General features: G+C 48.5%; 1 protein-coding gene across 1 annotated transcript; it reads left to right on the top strand.

The window, feature by feature from the left end:
• The first annotated feature begins 8,052 nt into the window (after positions 1-8,052).
• On the top strand, positions 8,053-21,972 carry ENDOD1 (endonuclease domain containing 1). Its single transcript, XM_063127163.1, has 2 exons — positions 8,053-8,655; positions 20,627-21,972. Exons 1-2 carry the CDS (start codon positions 8,338-8,340, stop codon positions 21,755-21,757), a joined length of 1,449 nt encoding a protein of 482 aa, XP_062983233.1. The 5' UTR covers positions 8,053-8,337; the 3' UTR covers positions 21,758-21,972.
• The last annotated feature ends 208 nt before the right edge of the window (positions 21,973-22,180 follow it).

Genomic DNA, 22,180 nt, shown 5'->3' with positions numbered 1-22,180 from the left:
CCTGATTCAGATGGAATTCTGAAACCCCCTTGGGCAGAAAGGCTATGTCAGGCCTTAATATGGCTTTATCCTTATGGGAAGTTAGATGAGGGGGATCTATACGGAGAGCTGCAAGCTCACTCGATCTCCGAGCCGTAGCAATGGCTATTAAAAAGGCCGTTTTAAAGGAGAGTAACCTGAGGTCTGTTGCGGCTAGTGGTTCGAACGGTTTTGAAGTTAATGAATTTAGTATCACTGAGATGCTCCAGGATGGTATACGTGCACGGATTGGTGGAGTTAAATTATTGAGTCCCTTCAAAAAGCGTTTTGACAGAGGATGTGAAAACACAGTTGAATTTTCTATATTGGACCGGATTGATGATATTGCTGATAGATATACGCGTATGGAAGACGTTGATAAGCCCTTTTCTGAGAGAGATAACAGAAATGTGAGAATTTGGTCCATGGTGAAAGAGAAAGGGTTGAAATTGTTATCTTTGGCAAATTTCTCAAAGGTAGTCCACTTTTGTGTATACGACTTCCGAGTGGATGGTTTCCTAGCTGCTTCTAGAATGTCTTGCAATCGAGTGGAAGTTACATTAGATTGGAGAACTGAATGTTCCATGCTGTTAACCTCAGGGTTTGTAGATTGGGGTGTCTGATTATGCCTTGTTGTTGTGTCAGCAGTGTTGGTAACAGTGGAAGTTGTCTGTATCGACTGTTCGACAACCGTAGAAGTGTGTCAAACCACGTTTGCCTCTGCCACCAGGGAGTGATCAAGATACAATTGGTCTTGTTGGCTATTATCTTGGCAATCACTCTGGGTATGATGAGAAAAATAGGAAAACGCGTAAAAGAGGGCGTTCGTCCATTGCCGTGTGAAGGCGTCGCCCAAGGAGTTCTTGCCTAGACCTGCTCGGCTGCAAAAATTGCAAATGATTTTGTTTGTCTCTGTGGCAAAAAGGTCGATGTCTGGCGTGTTCCATGTTTGGAATATTGATTTGGCTACAGTCTTGCTGAGTTGCCACTCGTGTGCCAGATGATAGGAATGACTTAAGAAATCGGCTAGTGTGTTTTCAGTGCCGGCAATATGGATGGCAGTGAAAGTGACATGTCTTGGGATGCACCAGTCGAAGATTTTCATTGTCAACTTTAGAAGACGTTCCGATTTGGTGCCACCCTCCTTGTTCAGATACGAAAACACTGTGGTATTGTCTGTGGCTATCTGTATAAAAAAATTCTGTAATCTGGGATTCGAACGCAACGAGAGGTCTTCGAACTGCTCGCAGTTCGAGAAGATTTATATGCTGTCTGGCTTCCTTCTTGGGCCATAAGCCCTGGACAGTTAGGGAGCTTAAATGTGCGCTCCAACCATTCATTGACGCATCCGTTGTCAGTATGTTTGTTGGTTGTTCTTGACTGAACGGGATTCCCTGTGTTAGATGGTCGATTACCGTCACCATACAAGAGAGTCTTTTACTCTTGTCGGAGGGTACAGTAAGAGATTTTATTTTATTTATTTTGAGGATTAAAGTGTTTCAGAAACCAAGATTGAAGTGGTCGCATCTTTAGGCGGGCATATTGAACCACTGTCGTGGTGGAAGCCATAAGGCCTAATAAGTGCTATACTTTGAACGCCGATATGTGGGTTCGACATCGAAAAGTTTTGAGCGAGATGGATGATGCGTGTGCATCGAGAGGCCGGTAGGAAGGCTCGGGCGGATACGGAATCGAGAATCCCCCCGATGAATTGAATGACCTGTGAAGGGTTTAATTGGGATTTTTTCATAGTTGATATAGAGGCCAAATTTACATAATAGACTGCAAGTAATTTGTATCGAATTTTGAAGTTATTGTTTTGTTGGTGCTACAATAAGCCAATCATCAAGATAGGGAAAAACTTCTACACTGTTGAGACGAAGGTGGGCACAGATGGTAGACATACATTTTGAAAAGACCCTTGGGGCTGTGGATAGGCCGAAAGGGAGAGTTCTGTATTGAAAGATGTTATGGCCAATTATAAAACGTAAATATCTTCGGTATGTGTCCTCCATCGCGATGTGGAAGTAGGCATCGCGAAGATCAATAGATGCCAACCATTGCCCTTTAAGTAATAGTGGATAATGGAAGCCAAAGAAACCATTCTAAACTTTTTGGTTGTGATATGTAAATTTAACAGACGCAGATCCAAAATAGGGCGAATTCCTCCATCTCTTTTTGGTACGGTAAAGTACCTAGAGTAGAAAAACCTTTTTAAGGTGACTCCATGGGACGGGTTCGATGGCGCCTTTGCTAAGGAGCATGTCGACCTCCTGGAGTAGAGGTACCGTAGGTGGTGTAACCTTTACATTAACGAGAAGAGGGAGGGTTTAAAATTCTATGCGGGATCCTCTTTGTACTATAGAGAGGACCCATGTGTCGGTAGTGATAGTCTCCCATTGATGGTAAAAGTGGGAGAGTCTATCATTAAAGAAAGTAATGGGATTATTTACAGGTGTAGGCAGGGAATCAAAGACGCCGTTTAAAACCTGCGTCACTCCTGCGAGAGGTTGCCTATTAGGGTAATATGAAGAACGTGGTTGGACCCAGCGTCGTTGGAATTGTTGTTGAGGTTGGTTGAAGCCCATACGGCGGGCTGTTGTTCTCGCCTTTTGTACGGTATCGAGGGAATTGTCGGTGTCGGCATTGGAAAGGCCGATACCGTCGAATGGTAAGTCCTCTATTCTAGAGCGAGCCTCTTGAGAAAAGGCCCGCCAAGCGGAGCCAAACATGTCGACGGAGTGCTATGGTTCCTGTCAGAGTATTTGCGATACAATCAACCTGGTGTTTGGAGGAATGTATCTGCTGACGGGATAGCTGTGAAGCTTCGGAATAGAAGAGTCTAGCCCAATGCTTCTTGTTGTCAGGTAAGTGTTCCATCAATTTCCCCATCTTATCCCATAGCAGTAATTGGTAACCAGACATTGCTGCTTGGTAATTTGTAATTTTTAAGCCTAAGGATGAGGAAGTGTATAACCTGCGTGCTAGGAGGTCTAAACGATGTCCCTGTTTATTGACAGGTGATGAATGCTGATACCTGCTTTTCCCCTGAGCGGCCTCAACGACAATGGAGTTCGGAGGCGGATGCTCAAAGAGGAACTGGACATCTGCGTTCTGGACCTTGTCGGGAAAAATGACCCAAATCCTCTGATGGAGAGGTGCCCCCTTGTGGAGCAACCTCTATATCTGGGGCCGCAATGGATGGTCGTGCCAACAACGAAGATGAAGAATCAGAGTGCTAATCGTCGTGAGGACACGATGGAGAATTGACTCTAGGAACCGGCATGTGAATGAGTGGTTCCGTGTGTACTGGCATCGATGAGACTGGATTGAGGGCTAGGCATTGTAACGGACGGTGTAGCTACAGGTTCAGCCCATGGATGTCCCCCATAGTATGGTAGTCGGGCGTGATAGGCTTGGGGAGAATATCCCCACTGTCCTTCATAAGGTCTTTGATAATACACGTCTCGACCGTAATATTGGTTACAGCAAGGATACCGTTCCCATCTCTCATGGTGTGGTGAACGGGACCTGTCTCTCGACAGCGGTGGTCTGTCATAGTAATAGTAGTCTCTCCCTGAGTGACCCGAAAGCATGGACTCTGGGGAGTCGTGTCAATAGCGCCTGTCCTCAGGTCGCGTCTGACCAGGGGGTATAGGAGAAATGTCTCTGATTTCCCCTTCAGAACTTGACGTCAATCTCGGACCGTGTGCCGACTGCGGTCTTAGTGTCGGTATAGGTGACAACAGAAAACAGCGGCAGCAGTGGAGGTGGCAGAGGTTGTGCCGGTATCGGCATCGATGCCGAAGCCTCGGCCGCCGAAGTTTGTGGCAAAGGATTATTCCTCGATGCCGATGGGGATTGTACGGTATCGACCGTCGACATCGGTATATTAGTCATCAGAGGAGGCGAAGACGGCCGAGTAGGTTCGGCACACTCTTTTTAAGAGATTTTTTATATCTCTTTTTCCTGCACTCCTCTGGTATTCATCAGAGGAGGAGAAGACGGCCGAGTAGGTTCGGCACACTCTTTTTAAGAGATTTTTTATATCTCTTTTTCCTGCACTCCTCTGGTATTCATCAGAGGAGGAGAAGACGGCCGAGTAGGTTCGGCACACTCTTTTTAAGAGATTTTTTATATCTCTTTTTCCTGCACTCCTCTGGTATTCATCAGAGGAGGAGAAGACGGCCGAGTAGGTTCGGCACACTCTTTTTAAGAGATTTTTTATATCTCTTTTTCCTGCACTCCTCTGGTATTCATCAGAGACGGAGAAGACGGCCGAGTAGGTTCGGCACACTCTTTTTAAGAGATTTTTTATTTCTCCTTTTCCTGCACTCCTCTGGTTTTGAGGCGGTATGCTTTGCCCTTTTTTTGCTTTCTTTGCTAATCGTTTGGCAATGGAAAGCATAACACTTCTCCCAGGCGTCACCGGTATCTCTGGCTGTTGTTGTTCCTGAGCCAATAAGGGAGATTTTGGGAAAGGTTCAACAGGCTCCATAGTGCTGGAAGTCGATGTCGAGGGTTTTTCGACTGATTGTAAGGCTTTGCTCCAAAGCAGGGCTTTCAGCCTCTCTGACCTGTGTCGTCGTGTTTGCTTGGAATTTTTTTTGCAAAAAACGACAGGTCTCGACAATATGGGCTTCACCCAAACACGAAAGGCACAAGGAGTGTCCGTCTGAGGGGGGAAGTTTACTTCCACCGGGGCCTTGAGGGCCATGCGCCCTTTTGGGCGTTTTCGCCTTTGCGAAAAGAATAGGAAAAGAAAATTGTAAAATAACAATAATAATATTAAAGTAGAAATATGAGAAGGATAGAAAAAAATAAGAAGAAGAATAAAACGCCTCTTACAATTTTATTTTCTACAGAGAATTTTCCCAACGAGGTCGCCACAATGGCGGTCGAAAGAGAACTGAGCTTCTGGGCGGGAACCCCTCAGCTTGCTCATGCGCACTCCGAGCGTGGGGGAGGGGTTCCCGCCAAAAACGCCTCAGCTATAGAAGTTTTTTCCCGATCGAGACTCCGCGCAGGCGCAGAGCCCATTTTGTGTGATGTACAGAGACCACGAAGAAGAAATAATGGAGACGGTAGGGATTGAACCTGGTGCCTTCTGCATGTGACATATGTGCTCCATCATTGAACCATCCACTTTCCCCCAACCTGGTGCCCTCCCGATGTGTTGGACTGCAAAACCCATCATTCTCAGCCAGCCAGGTTGGGGAAGGGTGGAACCCAGCCCTCTTGCTCTAAGAGGGAATTCAAAAGCAGAAGAAAAATGAAATGTGGCCTTTCTTTCCACACATTGTAGCTTTAGTTTATTAAATGGTACATTTCCCCATAATTCCTTTGATGTCACAAAAGGATGCCAGGATTGATGTGCTTTTTCATTTCTTTTGTTACTGTGCAAATGGATTTAAATATAATAATGAATCTTTCAATCAGGTAAAAGGCTGACAAGTAATCAACGAACAATGCAAACCTATGCAGGTTTACTCAGAAGTAAAGCTAATTGTTTTCAATGGGGTTCATGCATTCATAGGTAAGTGTGTACAGCAGGGGTGCACACCCAGGGCCCAGATTTGCCCCTCACTCATGGGGCATCTCTCTCCTCCTCCTCCCCAGTGATCCTGTTAGTTTGCTCTTTCCCCACTGCTGGGATGTGTGTGTGTGTGTGTGTGTGTGTGTGTGTGTGTGTGTACGTACATATGTGTGTATGTGCCTGTGTAGCACCCAATCCATGAGCTAGCAACACACACGGCTTTCCAGGATGAAAAGTTTGTGCACCCCTGAGGTTTAGGAGTGGGCAAAAGCAGATCTCCAGATGTGTTTGATTTCAGCTCCCAGCATTCCTGATCATTGTCCATGTTGGCAGAGGCTTCTGGGAGTTGAAGTTTAAAACATCTGGAGATCCACCTTCTGCCCTCTTATAGTGTACAGAACTGCAGCCTAACCATTTCATTTTTACTGGTTGGCTCAGTCCAATATTACGGACTGTTGGCAGCCCTATAAGACCTTATTTGGGGCTTAGTACTGGTTCAAAAGTGCCTAGTTATCGATTTCTCTCTCTCCTAATACTAGAACCTAATGGAGTCACACTATGAAGCTGACTGGTGGGAGATGCAGGATACATAAAAGGAAGGGCTTATGGGAGGATTATGTACACCGCCTTGGGTTCCTTAACAGGAAAAAAGGCAGGATATAAATAATGTAATAATAATAACAATAACAATAACAACAACAACAATAATAATAATGGCTTCGTCACACATTATGGAATTCGCTACCACCTGATGTTTTAAAGCCACCAATTTGGATGGCTTTAAAAGGGGGTTAGACAAATTCCTGGAGGAGAAGACCATCAATGGTTACTAGTCCTGATGGCTATAAGCTACCTCCAGTATCAGAGGCAGCATGCCTATGTACACCAGTTGCTGTGGAACATGGGTGGGAAAGTGCTCTTGCACTCATGCCCTGCTGGTAGGTCTCCCTTTGACAGCTGGTTGGCCACTTGTGATCCAGTGTGGCTCTTCTCATGTTCTTAAGGAGATGCTAGGGATGGAATTGGGGCCTTCTGTATGCAATGCAAATCCTCTACCACTGAGTTATGCCTTCCTTTATGCGCAAATGAGCAATCGCATAAAGAACTTTCATATCACCCCGAGCCTGTGGTTTTATGTAAATGCCTTTCTTTTTGTATTTTGCATGTGTTTTTAATTTTTGTAACCCGCCCGGGGAGCATTGGCTATGGGGCGGTATAAAAATGTAATACGTGAAATGAATGAATGAATGAGTGTGTGCCACTTGTTTGTATTTTTTCCATTAGGAATTGATTTTTCAGCTGCCAGACATCAAGGGCACATGGAGTCAAGGGAGGTACATGTATTGTGTGAATCAGACTTGAGAACAGAACAGCATGTATGCCTGCACCATTTATTCCCTAGTCCAGCCTTCGCCAATCTGACTTCCTTCAGAGGTATCGGACTACAACTCCTACCACCCCCAGCTAGCTGGGGATGGTGGGAGTTGTAGTCCAATACCTCTGGAGGACGCCAGGTTGAGGAAAGCCGCTCTAGCTGAAACCATGGTCTTGTGAACACTTCTCCTGAATTCTGTTCTTCTTTTCTGCTCTCCTGAGTGACCACATCCCACCTTTGCCCTTGGGTTAGATGCCCTCGGGGGTCTTTTCCCCCTTTCCGTTGACACAGACATCCTTCCGAGTTTGCAGTTCTTCATGGCTCCTTGTGGCTTGGTCTGCGGATGGATTTGGCCTCCCGTTAAAATTAAAAGCCCAGCGACCTGGGAAGAAACGTTCCCCTTTGTGACCCACTGGCCTGGCCAGGGAAGGGCCTTGCCAGCTGCTGATCAGCTGCTGCTTGCTGCTGATCAGCTTAGCCAGACATTTGCTGCAGTGTCTTCTTTTTCTTTTGCGGCGGGTGGCTGGCTGAGAGGCCCTCCAAGCCGGGGAGGAAACTTGCCCAGTCCTGTCCCTCCGCCCCTCCCCTGCTCGCCTCCAAGGGGCTCCTGGTGGCAGTGGAGGCTGGTGGCTCCGACGCCAGTGGGGCTGTTGATCCGCTCTGGGTTTTAGCCAGAACCAGGCCGAACCCTAAAGGAGCTATCCAATGTGCTGAACCCAAATCCCCCCCCCCCAAAAAAAAGAAATAGGACCAGCGCATTGGATGGTTCCCAAGCCTGGCACCTTGGTTCGACTTCTCATTGAAACCCAGAGGGGATTCACAGCCTCACTGACATCGGAGCCACCAGCTGCCACTGCCCGGTGGGGATCCCGACTGCAATGCGGTTCTCCCTCTCTCCGCCCTTCCCTTCTGTCACCACAGCTGTGGCCAGGAGCCAAAAAAACATCAACAGCTAGCCGGGGCTAGTCGCGGCGACTCGATGACGCAGCGTGGCGGGAGGGGGGGGGAGGAAAAGGAAGAGAAAGCAAGCGAGAAGGAAAAAGAAGAAGCATTCTGATCTCTCTCTCCGCCCCTTCCCGCGGGCCCTCGTGACTCTGAGCGCGTGCAGAGCGCCGAGCGGCGCGCCCGTGGCGCAGCTCAGCGCCGCGCGCTCTTCACGTGCCCGGGGCGCGCTCACACGGCGCTGCTGCGTGAGGGGGGAAGGCTGGGCGAGCGCCGGCTTGCGGCGGTGTCGTATTTCAGGCGCCTGCGGAAGGCTGCGCCGCTCAAACTCGCGCTGATCCTCGTCCGGATCGCAGCCTCCCTCCGCCTCTCTCTCTCTCCCTCGGAGCAGCGCGGCACTTGTGGTAGAACGGCAGCTCGCCCCTTCCTTTCGCCCGGGAGAAAGCCAAGGCATCGCCCCGCCGAAATGTGGCTCTCGGTCTTCCGCCTGTGCCTGCTGGCCGCGGTGGCCTGGCCCGGCCCGGCCAGGGGCGAAGTGGTGGTGGCCCCGGCGGGCTTCGCGGACTGCGACGCCTTCTTCTACCAGGGGGCGCCCCCCGAGGGGTTGCTGCCGGCTGCCGCGCCCGTGAGGATCTGCCAGAAGTTCAAGCAGGAGCCGCGCTTCGCCACCCTGTACAGCACGCAGGACAAGATCCCGCTTTACGCGGCTTTTCGGTACGCAGGAGAGGAAGAAGCCGCTTCCGCGGATCCGGACGAGGAGGAGAAGTGGTTGGTGGAACCGCAGGTGAGCCTCGTGGGGTGGGGGTGGTGGGAGAAGGGCCCCCGAAGAAGGGGCCCCGGGGAAGGGGGTGGGATGCAAAGACAATTTTGCCAAGCGGATGGAGATTTTAGGAAGAGCCAGAGGGTTCTGGAACGGTTCCATCTGGTGTTACCTTAAACCCAGAGGTATGTGGAACCCGTTGCCCCAAGATGCGCCATGCCCTGGCTTTGAACAGGGGATTCATTCATCGATACCGTTTCTGATCTGCTTTTCATAATTAAAAATAACCCCAGAGCAGGGGTACAAAATCAACCTGGCCTGAGGTACAGCGGCAAATCCCCCACCACCACCATCAAGGTGCGTACCATCCAAAGCCAGCCAAATGGCAGAACATCTCTCCCCATCAGTAGAAATATAATACCTATATTTTTAAAAATCAATACCAGGCTGCCTTTTTAGGACGCCACATATTTGCTGCCTGAGCTCACTGCTTCGTGCTGCCTCGTGGTATGGCTGACCCTGAGACGTGATAAAATAGTACGGCATCCAATCATAAAACAGCACAGCGGGGGAGAACAGAAACACAGGTGTGTTGAAGCAGCCAAGATTCTTGTGGCGCCTTGAAAGTTGAATGGATTTATTCTGGCCTAAGCTTCTGTGGATGCTTTGGATGAAGCGGACGACAGTCCACAGAAGTGCAGGCTGGAATAAATGTGTTCGTCTTTAAGATGCCACAGGCAAGGCCGGTGCCAGGCCTTTTTGCGCCCTAGGCAAGGTGAGCTGCTTTCACACCCACCCACCGTATCCCCCCCACCCCAGGTAGGCGGAGACAGGTTACCTGTCCCTCGCCTGAAGTCCTCCTGGCTTGGCGGGACACTGCGGTGGGGTGGGTGGGCAGCTCCAATTCCGTCCGTTCACCGCCCCTGCCCCCCAGCGTCCCGGCTTGTCTTTGGCTGGGAGCCCCCAGCCGAAACCAAGCCGGGAAGCTGGGGGAGGGCAGTCAAACGGCTCCACGTTCTGACTTTCGGCATGCACGTGAAGTCAGAACGTGGAGTCGTTCCTTCCCTCCCCCCAGCGTCCCGGCTTGGGTTTGGCTGGGAGCCCTCAGCTGAAGCCAAGCCAGGGACGCTGGGGAGCAGGGCGGAAGGCTTCGGAACGGCGCACCTGGAAGCTGCCCTCACTCGGCCAGAGCGGCTCTGGGAGTGGGAGGGCGACTTCTGGGGGTGCCGACCTTGGCACTCTAGGCAGCCGCCTAACTGGCTTCTATGGAAGCGCCAGCCCTGGACACAGGACTATTGGTTGTTTTTGCTACAATAAGCCAAGCTCCCCTCTGGAAATGGTTACGGAGAAGTCAGTTTCCAGGATTCCATTGAAAGCCTGGGCTGCAAGTTTAGTTGATGCTGCAAGTTTGTAAGAGTCAATGATGATCGTAAATGAGGAAGGACCACAATGTGGCACCAACAAGAGCCCGTCCCCACTTGATCTTAATACCCAGGCAGGCATGTAAGGGAAAAGGTGCTCCATCGGGTATCCAGGTATTTGGCTGCTGTGGGAAACAGAAATACTCGCTAGAGTAGGCCGTTGGTCCGACCCAGCAGTGCCCTCCTGATGTTCTCATAGGTCAACAGGATGTGGAGAACTAGAGCACTGGGTGGGTGTGGAAGATGCAGCCTCAGTGCTGATCTCCAAATCCTTTCATGCATCCTGCCACGGCCGAGCAGAGCCCTGGCAGGGAGGTGCAGCCCATCTCGGTTCTTTGACAAGGGTAGAAAAGGGCAGAAATGGGCAACTCAAATGGTCAAGGGTCTGGAGCACCTCCCCTACGAGGGAAGGTTACAACAGCTGGGATTGTTTAGCTTGGAATAAATGAGGGGAAGAGGAGACATGATAGTCTTATACAAAATTATGCATGGTGTGGAGAATGTGGATAAAGAGACATTTTTCTCCCTCTAATACTAGAATCTTGGGTCATCCCATGAAGCTGATTGGTGGGAGATTCAAGACAGATAAAAGGAAGGACTTCTTCATACAGTGCAAGCTAAACTAAGGAATTCACTAACACAAGATGTAGTGATGGCCACCACTTTGGATGGCTTTAAAAGGGGAGTGGGTAAATTTCTGGAGGAGGCGGCTATTGGTTGCTACTAGCCCTGATAGTTGTGTGCTATCTCAGGTATTTGAGGCAGTAAGCCTGTGTGCATCAATTCCTGGGGAACATGGGTGGGAGGGTGCTGTTGCACCATGTCCTGCTTGTTGGTCCCTGGTCGACAGCTGTTCGGCCACTGTGTGAACAGAGTGCTGGACTAGATGGACCCCTGGTCTGATCCAGCAGGGCTTTCCCTATGTTCTTATGTAGCTGTGCGCCTTTGGCATTCCATAATGACATGTTACAAACCAAAACCACTCAAAACCAGGCTGCTGAGCAAACCTGCAGCTCTCTGTCAAGTTCTCCTTTTCCCATCTATAGTGTATATAGTTCAGTCTTCCCATACCTGGAGGATGTTTTGGAGTCTAAGCATTTAGGACTCCACTTCCCACCATCCTGACCATTGCCTATGGGGCTGAGGGAAACATCCAGAGTCCAAAACATCCAGAGGGTTTCAGGTTGGGGGAGGTTGGGGTAATACAACATACCTTGTGTTGGGGAGCCCAATGATGTCAGGACGCATGTTCATAGAATCATAGAATAGTAGAGTTGGAAGGGGGCTACAAGGCCATCGAGCCCAACCCCCTGCTCAATGCAGGGATCCACCCTAAAGCACCCCTGACAGATGGCTGTCCAGCTGCAACTTGAAGGCCTCAAGCGTGGGAGAGCCCACAACCTCCCTAGGTCATTGGTTCCATTGTTGTACTGCTCTAACAGTTAGGAAGTTTTTCCTGATGGACAGTCGGAATCTGGCTTCCTGTAACTTGATCCCATTATTCCGTGTCCTGCACTCTGGGAGGATCGAGAACTGCATGTTTTGGAGCGGGGAGGGGGAGCGATGGCACACACAAATGACCTGCTTAAGAGCAGCTCCATGTTTCTTATATCATGTGGTGGTTCCACATTGGCTAGGTGCGTATCCCACCAAGGAGCTCATGATGACCTCTCATTTTATACTCGCAACAATCCTAGGAGGTAAAGCGGTTGAAAGATTGTGACACCCTAAGCTACCCTGGAAAGCTTCGTGAGCAGGGATTTGGACCCAGGGCTCCCTGTTTCTAAATCAGCATTCCGTCCATGCTAGATACCATGTGACGCTCTGTCTAAAAGTGGCTCCCAGCTGTTTTGCGGCTATCATGTGGTTTGCCCACGGGTGGACCTGCGTAACACTCAATTGGTCTCCTGAGCATGTGTGCACAGACATTGGAGGATGCAGGCCTGTCATTTACACATTCTGAGTTTCCTGTGAGAAATGTGTGGCATTTTACCAGTAACGTGTGGCCTATTAACAGTACAGTGGCGCAACTGTGTCTGGACCATGGGGCCCAAATCCATGGCCCCGCAAACCACGGGGCCCTCAAATGTCCACCCAAGGGTGGCAAGGGAAGAAGCAAACTCCATTTTATTCCTGTAGTCATGGGGTGCTATGATTTAAGTGAGTTTAAAATGCAAAACTGCCCATGCTAAGAGAGGTTTTTTTTAAAAAAAAAATCAGGATTGGCAAACAGTTTTGTTACTATCGTACTTCTAACATATCAGGAATGTTGAAGCATTTTAAAAGCATGGGATAGGGCAGGAAAGTCAGACGGTAGTTATGTGCTTCACAACTGAAATAATATGCATGGCCTTCTAAAGGTTGGGGCTATAAGGACGCAATCCTATGCCTCTCTAGACAGAAAAAGCCAGCCATGTTTTCTGTGGAATGCTGGGGGTTATAGGACTTTTTTTCTGTCTAAACATGCATTGGATTTATTTATTTATTCATTGCATTTTTATACCGCCCAATAACTGAAGCTCTTTAGGCGGTTTACAGAAAGTAAAACCATAAAAACCATTCAAAATGTAAAACCAACAGTATAAAAGCACAATATAAAATACAATAAAAAAACATAACCAGGATAAAATCGATCAGCAATGCAGAAATTAATACAGATTTAAAATACAAATTTAAAGCAGCAAGTTTAAAATTAAGTTGCTTGTCTATTAAAATGCTGAGAAAATAAAAAGGTCTTCACCCTGGCATCTAAAAGAGTATAGTGTAGGTGCCAGGCGAACCTCTTTAGGGAGCTCGTTCCACAGCTGGGGTGCCACAGCAGAGAAGGCCCTCTTGGTAGCCACCTGCCTCACTTCCTTTGACAGGAGCTCATGGAGAAGGATCCCTGAGGATGACCTTAGGGTCTGGGCAGGCACAGATGGGAGAAAGTGTTCCTTCAGATCGCCTGGCCCCAAGCCATTTAGGACTTTGAATCAGGCCTGGACCTGGAGTGGCAGCCAGTGAAGCTAGAAAAGGACTGGCGTGATGTGGTCCCGTTTATTTATTTATTTATTTATTTATTTATTACATTTTTATACCGCCCAATAGCCGAAGCTCTCTGGGCGGTTCACAAAAATTAAAATCATCATAAAACAACCAACAAGTTAAAAATACAAATACAAAATACAATATAAAAAGCACAACCAGGATAAAACCACGCAGCAAAATTGATATAAGGTTAAAATACAGAGTTAAAACAGTATAATTTAAATTTAAGTTAAAATTAAGTGTTAAAATACTGAGTGAATAAAAAGTTGGCCAGACTCTTTTAGTAAACCTGCTGCCCTGTTTTGTACCAGCTGAAGTTTCTGGACCGTTTTCAAAGGCAGCCCCATATAGAACACATTGCAGTAATCCAGACAGATTGCACCTTAAATCCAAAGTCTAAAATTACATATGTGCACCACTATACAAGGGTCTTTTTTTTTTTAATGCGTGCTTCAAAATCATTTTAGCAAGTCACTCACTCACACACACATACACACACCAGCCTGACAGAGTTATGGTTTGGCAGGATAAATAAAGCAAAGTCCTTCAGCACATGCTAAAAGATGCTGTAGAAATAATCAGGAAAAGAAGTACAAGTTGGGTGGGAAACAGAGGTAGCATCATTTTATGCCCTGTTTTAAAAAGGACCCACACATGCTTACAGGCCCATCAACATCTGTTAGATTGTACATTTAGAGCCCAAGCCTATACATGTCTGCTTAGAAGTAAATGTCATTGAATTCAATGGGGCTTACACCCTGGAAAATGGGTATAGGATTGTACTGTTAAGCAGTCACACAATTCTAAATCCTTCTGGGGTAGGATTTTAGTTTTAGCTCAAGGGGTGGTGGTGAACCACCATTTCAGGGTCTCCCCCCCCCCCCAATGGGCCAAGATGAAGGAACAATGTTTTCCCCATCTCAACAGATAATCTACAGTTTCCCCTCTGGCAGTTGTGCATACATGCACATAAATAAATATCATTTTCAAGGGTTCATAAGGCTTATCAAAGAAAGCCCTCTTTCGGTCAAGGAGCCAGTGGTCAGCGCCTCTTCTATAGCTCAAGGGATGTCAAAGCAAACATGAGTTTTGGGATCAGTTCTCAATGAGGCGATGAACCTGTAGTCTTAAGAAAGATATGGAGGAAATTGTAACAGAAGCATCCGAAAGCATTTTCCACTCAGAAATGGTAGCTGGTTAGCATATCCAAACTCTGACAAAATCAAAGGGCGTGGGAAGCACTCCAATTTGCATTTCAAAAAGACAGCCATGTGCTAATTTGCAGTTAAGTGCATTTTTTTTTGTTCAAATCATTTTTCAATTTTGTAATGCCCCAATGCAAGATCAAGCTGCAGAGGAGCGATTATAATGTTTCCTAGACTACTGGGTCTGGGCTGAAGCACTTCAGCCTGCAGTTGGGGTTTGTGTGATATGATTGACAGCTCCAACATTACGCCCCCACCCCCATTCACTGCACTTAGTTGTGTGTGATTTTTGTCAGGATTTTGGCTGACAAGAGAAGGCATCCCTTCTCTACACACTGTGGCTGCAATGAAAATCCCCCACCCCAACCTCCGGTCTGGAATTTAAATTTATAAACAACCACTAGACCTGGCCTTACAAATCAAGTAACCTCTGGTTTGTCTCTGAGCGATCCCTGCCACACAACCCTGTGTGGTTGCAGAGGATTCTGGGGGAACTCGGCCCATGCCTGGTGGGCCTCGCCATTGTCCCACGAGTGTGCTCCCCGTGCCCTCTCTGCGGCTGCACACGACAGCGGGAAGTAAATAGGGGCACACAGTCTGCCCTGGTCTATGATCCACTGATCTCACTGGGGATCTTCGATAAGCTTCTGCGGAATCTCAGGATGTTTTCTAGAATTTTGCCCGCCGGTGACGGTTCCCACCAGGGAAGGGGCGGGCGCCTTCTTCCCAAGGGAGGCAAAGGCTGCACCAGCTTCTCTCCCGCACCCTTCACAAACTGTCTTCTGGAAACAGAAAAAGGCTTGAGTCCAAAATGAATAGGGAAAGGACAGGACAGGGTGATGGTGGTGGTACTGCTGCTCTTCATGCACAAACATCTCCCTTTGTAACTGCCCAGCTCCTCTTCAGCAGAGAGCCGTCAAGGGAGGCATTGTCAAGGGAGCTGATCAGGCACAGCAGCCTGTTTCACAGTGACGCTTGTAAGCATGCGCCGATCCCAGCTGATGCTCCCCAGCGATAGCCCTCTTCGCTGCCCTGCCTTGCGCTAGGAGCGAATGCGCACTGCACTTCCTGCTGGCGCTGATGTGGGCAGGGCTGGTTGATGCTCTAATCTTCGGAGCTGGGAAAGGGAGGCAGGGGACTGCAGATGCAGCAGCAGCGTTCCGAGGGAAATGCTGCTCGGCGCGTTAATGTTTCAGCCGGGTTCCCGTGGGACCTTGAAGAAACAAACTCCAGTCGTACAGAACTGAACCGTCAGCCAAAGATTTCACACACACCCCTCTCTCCTGACATCATCTCTGAGGGGTATCGCTGATGGCTGCTGACTCACCGCAGGGTGGGGGTTCTTTGCTTTATTGATCTTTCGGGCTCGTGGTGGAGGAACGCGCAGAAATATCGAAGAGTTCAGCCAGCGAGGAGGGAAAGGAGAGTCCAGAATGCTTGCCGATAAGAAATGTTTCAAATTCAGGGCGTCTGAGGAGGAGAGGTCCGTTGCTATTTCAGTACGCACGTTCAGTGTTCAAGCGGCTGTGCCTCGTTTCTACTGAAATTCCCTTTTCTACACAGCAAAGCTACAGGAGCCCTGTCCCCCCTTTCCATACAGCCCCCCTAGTTCACACAGTGGCTGACCAGGTGCCTGTGAGAAGCCCGCAAATAGGACATGAGTGCAATTAAGATCAGGTGCCGGATGGAGGGAGTCCCAGGCAGAGGGTCCTCTGGTAGGCGCCCTCCTCTGTCAATGGGTGTTGGCAGCTTGATCTGGCCTCAGGACAGTAGCAGTCCTCCAAACACAGTTGGGTAGCTGTCTAGCGGTTCTTTAATTTCCCAGGAAGCCTCAGAGTGATGCAAGGCCAGGAGCATTGTGGGAAGTTAAAAGGGTACAATTCACTACCACAAGATGTTGTGATGGCCACCAATTTTGATGGTTTTAAGGGGGGGTTGGATAAATTCCTGGAGGAGAAGGCTATCAATGGCTACTAGTGCTGAAGGCTATGTGATACCTCCAGTATCAGAGGCAGCAAGCCTTGCTGGGGAACATGGGTGGAAGGGAACTGTTGCACTGTGTCCTGCTTGTGGGTCCCTGGTCGATAGCTGGTTGGCCACTGCAAGAACAGAGCACAAGACTAGATGGACCTTTGGTCTGATCCAGTATGACTTTTCTTACATTCTTATAGGTGACTAAATCCAGCTGTTTAGAATGCTGGGACAGGGGGAACAAATTAACGCCCCCCCCCGACAGCTGCTGAAGACCAAGTGTTGGTGCCAGCCCTGTTCCCTGACACGGTATGCCAGGCGAAGGCAACCTGGTGTCCCTCAGATGTTGGACTACAACTCCCAAAATCCCTGACCATTGCCCATGCTGGGTGGTGCTGATGGGAATGATAGTCCAAAATACCTAGAGGTCTCCAGGTCACCTACCCTTGCCATAGCCTGTGATTATGTATGAGACAGGCTGCTACCTTTTCCTGGTATGGCTCTTTGGCCTATAACAGCTGGGAATTTATCAGGTGAAGTTTCTCCTTGTGTGAACCTGCAATGATGGGGAAAAGCTGAACCTGCTAAACTTGTCAGGTATGCAGCTATTTAAGGCATGGCCAGAAAAAAGGGAGTCCCTTTTGCCAAGCCCTCTGAAGTCCCAGGCTTTGGGTACATTGCGTCTCCAATTTGGAATCCCAAATATTCTCGCGCAAGCTATAATGTGCACCTTTAATTTACTCCTGCACTTAACCCCCAAACCTCCCTCCCCCTAATTAAACAGAAAATACTCTTCTCACAGCTACTTGATCTCTCCCCGCCACCTTCAGCTAGGGTGGCCATATGGAAAGGAGGACAGTGCTTCTGTGTCTTTAACAGTTGCAAAGAAAAGGGAATTTCAGCAGGGGTCATTTGTATGCATGCAGCACCTGGTGAAGTTCCCTCTTCATCACAACAGCTAAAGCTGCAGGAGCCCTGCCCTCTTGTATCTGCTCAAGACAGCAGGGCTCCTGCAGCTTTAACTGTTGTGATGAAGAGGGAGCTTCACCAGGTGCTGCATACATACAAATGACACCTGCTGAAATTCCCTTTTCTTTACAACTGTTAAAGATACAGGAGCCCTGTCCTCCTTTCCATATGGCCACCCTAAATAATTTCCTGATGTGGGATCTGTCACCAGGGTCGGCATCAAAGGTTGATATGGTCAGGCACCTGCCAAGGGTCCAGCAGGGACCCACTGACAAAAGCGCCCTGGAGTTTCTCCTCCTCTTCACCATGGCAACCTGCTTATTCACCTGCCTCTTGCTCTGGCCTAGGCAATGGTGGCAGTGGGGAGCAGTAGATGCCACGGCCTACTTGCTCACTGGCTCTCTATAAGTAGTAGCAGCAATGAGAAGAAGATTGAGGAGCAAGAGGAGATGGTGACAATGGCAATATGAAGCCAGCCTCACTGGGTCTGTTCAGACAACATCCTAAGCCATGGTTAGGCTGCTAACCTTTTGCACCAAATGGTTGGTGAGTGTTTTTAAACCGTGGTTATGTAATCATGGTTAGGAATGGTTCACACGTGACACGTTAAGCCATAATGGCCCTGTTTAGAAGACACTTTAAACCATGGGGCTTAAGGTTGTTTAGTTGCCAAAAGAAGCCTTAACCACCATGCTTTAAGGTGTCTTCTGATCAGGGCCATGTTTAGCTCAAAATGCTTAACCATGGTGGCTTAGCATGTCGTCTGAACAGGGTCATTGTGGAAAAGACTGCCATGGTAAGCGGTGGACTCCCCTTCTTTTCAAGTAGAGGCTGGTTATTGATGCTGGAGTTGCAAGACTGCTACATTTTATGGTGGTTGGACTAGATGTCCTCCAAGGACCCACCCAATGCTCACATTCTATGATTCCATGGTGCTGACTCCATGCTCAGATTGAGCCCTGCGTGTTGATGACCAGGCAGCCTTGCATTAAACAGCAGGTACAAAGTCCCCCCACTGTGGGTGTTCTGCCTAAAGGCCCTCAAAAACCTGGAGTCGGCACTGTCTGACACACATTTAATAACGTGTTTGTCCTCAATCCGAGGCCCCAAAGAGGGACACACCATTCTCTCCTTGCAGAAATCTGCACTCCATCCTGATCAAGCGTAATGCAGCCATTTTTGCAGGAGCTGGCAGAAGAACTGGGATGTGCGCGAGGACAGTGTGGTTGCCAGGCAACCACTGCGCAGCCAACAAGTTGTTTAGCAACTGCAGCAGTCCAGACATCTTCGCAGCGGCGTGAGCGTCTCTTGCTCCCTCATTAACAAGAACGGAGCAGAGAAGGCTGGCAAGACGCTTTTGTATTGCAGGCACTCCATCTACCCATGGCATCCTTCAGAAGCAGAAACGGTGGGGGATGCTGCACCTGCTGTTTAATGCAAGGCTGCCTGATTATCAACAGTTGGGGCTCCAATTTGAGCACGGAGTCAGCACCGTGGCATCATAGAATTTCAGCGTTGGTTGGGTCCTTGGAGGTCATCTAGTCCAACCCCCATGCAATGTAGGAACCTTGCAATGCCAGCATCAATGAGCAGCCTCTACTTGAAGTGAAAGAAAGCCCACCACTTCCCACAGCAGCCTTTTTGACCGTCCAACAGCTCTTACTATTAGGAACGGTCTCCTAAAGTTTAGCCAGGATCTGCTTCTTTGAATTGTTCACCCTTCAGTTCTAGTTCTGCCCTTTGGGGTAACAGTGAAAGCCTGCACAATTTCCTGGATGGCATCCTTTCAGATATTTGAAGAGGGCTTCCTTTAGTCTTCCCTTTCCCACTCTAAATAGGCCCAGCTCTTTCCAGAGTGGAAGGAGAGTCAGTTCTATCCTAGAGTATGCAAAGTAGTAATAGAGACAAGAGGGTCTGTAAGCATGTACAGAATGCCACTGGGTAGACACTGTGCAGCCACAGTCAGGCATCCTAGATCTGGGAGCAAGGACCCAGGTCAGAGACCATGACTTTCAGACTGGTATTTGCTTGTTTAAAAGTTAAGTGGGCATCAGGAGAGAGTTATGGACAGGCCAGTGAAGGCTTTGGGATTTCCGCCCCAAGCCATGAGTCATGCGTGACATGCTCAGTGCCTGATAGTGAAACATCCTGGGGATAAGGTGTGGCCTCTCTGACACTCCATTGGTATGCACAACTGTGCTGTTCCATAAGCAGAACCTTCCTGAAACATTCCTGGATGGAACACACAATTAAGCTCCTAAGAATGTCATTTGGAAGAGACATCCTTGTCCTGGAGGAGTGTGCGGGGGGGATACACGCATTCCTTCGGGTGACTCAGGACAAAACTTTCCAGTGGCACCTTCTGATTCCAGCAAAATGGCATGTGCTAAACATGTCTCAATATAAAGAGGCAAATGGTTGCCGCCTGTTAATTCTGCATTGCTTGTGGCAACAAAGCAATGATTGGTCAAGATGGCATGGAATACTGCTTAGGGACACCCCAACCACTCAGCCACCAAATTCCAAAATCCATATTTGGCCAGTACCTTTATAAGCCAAGCAAAGGTCACAAAAATGTGTGCATGCTATATGCTTCCAGGTGCAGTTCAAGGTGTTGGCAATGACATTTAAAGCCTTCAACAGCTTGGGACCTTGATACTAGAGAGAGCGCCTCCCTATATAGGTCTGCCCGAGATTTGAGATCTGTTGGAAAAGCCCTCTGCGTCCCACCAACGCGAGACATACATCATGGTGGGACATGGGAGAGGGCCTTCTCTGTTGTGACACCCTGGTTGTGTAAAGCCTTCCCCTTGGAGGCCCGCCTGGCGCCAACGCTGGGCTTGTTCTGACACCAAGTTAAAACATGGTTTTTCATCAAAGCCTTTGATGGCTAAATTTGCCTAAAACGGCAGTTTTGTTTTTATTCTTTTAAAATCTTGTACTATTTTTAGCTTGTTAATGGTTTAATAAGTTTTTGGCTGTGTACATTACTTATTATTTTATACTGTTTGATTTTATCTGTACACTGCCCTGAGATCCCAAGGATATAGGGCAGGATATAAATGTTCTCCAGAACTCTTCATCAGTCACGATAGTAAATGGGGGAGAAGGGTGTGGGGACAAAAAAGTTCAAGCTGTGGACTTCTATTCCCATGATCCCTCACCATTGCCTATGCTGGCTAAGGCTGGTGGGAGTTGTAGGCCAGAATATCCAGAAGCTACATGTTGCCCACTCCTGAGTTACAGTCTTAAAATGGAAAATGGAAGAGGAGGTGCAGGTATTCATATTATCAGATGCCGAGATCCTTTCAAGATGCATCTAGGACTCTCCTAGATTGTAAATAGGGGTCCAGAATTTTGTTTCGAGTCCAAATTGAATGATTGATTGTATTCCTATTTCAGATAGATGATCCTGAAAATGGCTTGGAAGGAATGATGCCCGAAGCTGAGGTGACAGGTTCAGTGGACAACCTGGGAGTGAACCAGGCCCTCACTGCAGACTACGTGGACTCTGGCTATGAGAGGGGGCAACTCAACCCCAGCTCCCTTCACAAGGATGACCACCAGGTAGCCACCCACACGCTGACCAATGCTGTGCCGATGACCCCTCCTCTTCAGGAGGTTTGGCACTGGGAGGTCAAGAACCTGGTAGGCCGAAGTTTGGCTCCTCACTGTGAAAACGGGAAGGACCTCTATCTCCTCTCAGGAGCCGTTCCTTCTACCCTCCGAGTGAAAGACAGAGTCGCAGTCCCCGAGTTCCTCTGGCTGGCGGCCTGCTGTGACGATGGCTCTGAGGCCTGGTCTGTGGGATTTGTTAAACCAGTGGCCCCCGAGAGCCGCCTGGAAGACGTCACTGTGGAAGCACTCGAGAAGAACCTTTCTGCAGGAGCCCAGCTGTTTAAGAACAACTGCGGCCAAGACAGGCACGACCCCAAGAAACTGGAGACAGTGTTGCGCTCGGCGAAACAGACCCGGGTTGAAAAACCGATAATACAAGGGAAAAAGTCCACCAAGAGCCACCAGAAAGACACCACAAAGAAGGAGGGTGATGGCTTTCTGAAGAAACTGTTTAATTACTTCATGGTCCCACTCTTCCAATGGTTGAAGAGTTTTTTCTACCTGATTTGCCAAGGAGTGAAGTTTATCTTTTGTCTTCTGTTTCGCATCGTCAGGTGCATTATCAGGAGCGTGTGCACTTTCATCAAAGCGATTTTCACTGCGCTGCTGAATGTCTTTATTGACGTGTTCCGGGTGGCTGTCAACATCCTGAATGGCATTGCGAACAACATCTACAATGTTCTAATGGCTATGTACAGGGTTATTAGTATCCCTGTCTGCTTGATCCTGGATATCGTGTCCTTCCCGTTTTATGTGCTGGGTGCAATCCCATCTGTCCTTAAAGATATCGCTACAGGCGTCGGTGGGTTGTTCCTCCACATCATTAACGCCACGACTAGCATTGTAAAGGGCCTAAATTATGTTGTTTCTCAGATAGCCAAAAGATTTCTTCCTAAGATTGTGTCTGGCGCTTAAAAGCAGCGTGAAACCTAACGGCAAAGAACTCCCCCCTTCCTCACCCACCCCAAACGAAGCAATACTTTCCGATACGTTGCTAATCTCCAGCTGTTCCTATAAGTATTTATTGTGGTGACATTATCAGTGATGAACCAATGTTCTGGTAACATGGGTGAGCTACGTGGCGTCCAAGGGGAATTTTATGGCAAATTAAAAGTTCACTTATTGTAAAACCTGCAGCTTTGGTGGGCTGATTGACCTTCCAGTATCTTGTCAAGTCTTTTCAGAAATATGAAACACTCTGAATATGAGAGAAACATAGACCATCTTGACTAGTATGTATGAAAATGCATGGGCTTCTCAGCTGTGACTGAACGCCCCCTAAGTCCTTAGTCTCTGGAATAAGGAAAGAATCTGATTGTGGGGGTGGGTTCAAAGATC

This window comes from Elgaria multicarinata, chromosome 5 (genome assembly GCF_023053635.1).
Source record: "Elgaria multicarinata webbii isolate HBS135686 ecotype San Diego chromosome 5, rElgMul1.1.pri, whole genome shotgun sequence".
Taxonomy (NCBI): Eukaryota; Metazoa; Chordata; class Lepidosauria; order Squamata; family Anguidae; genus Elgaria; species Elgaria multicarinata.
This window is presented reverse-complemented; position numbering and strand designations above follow the sequence as displayed.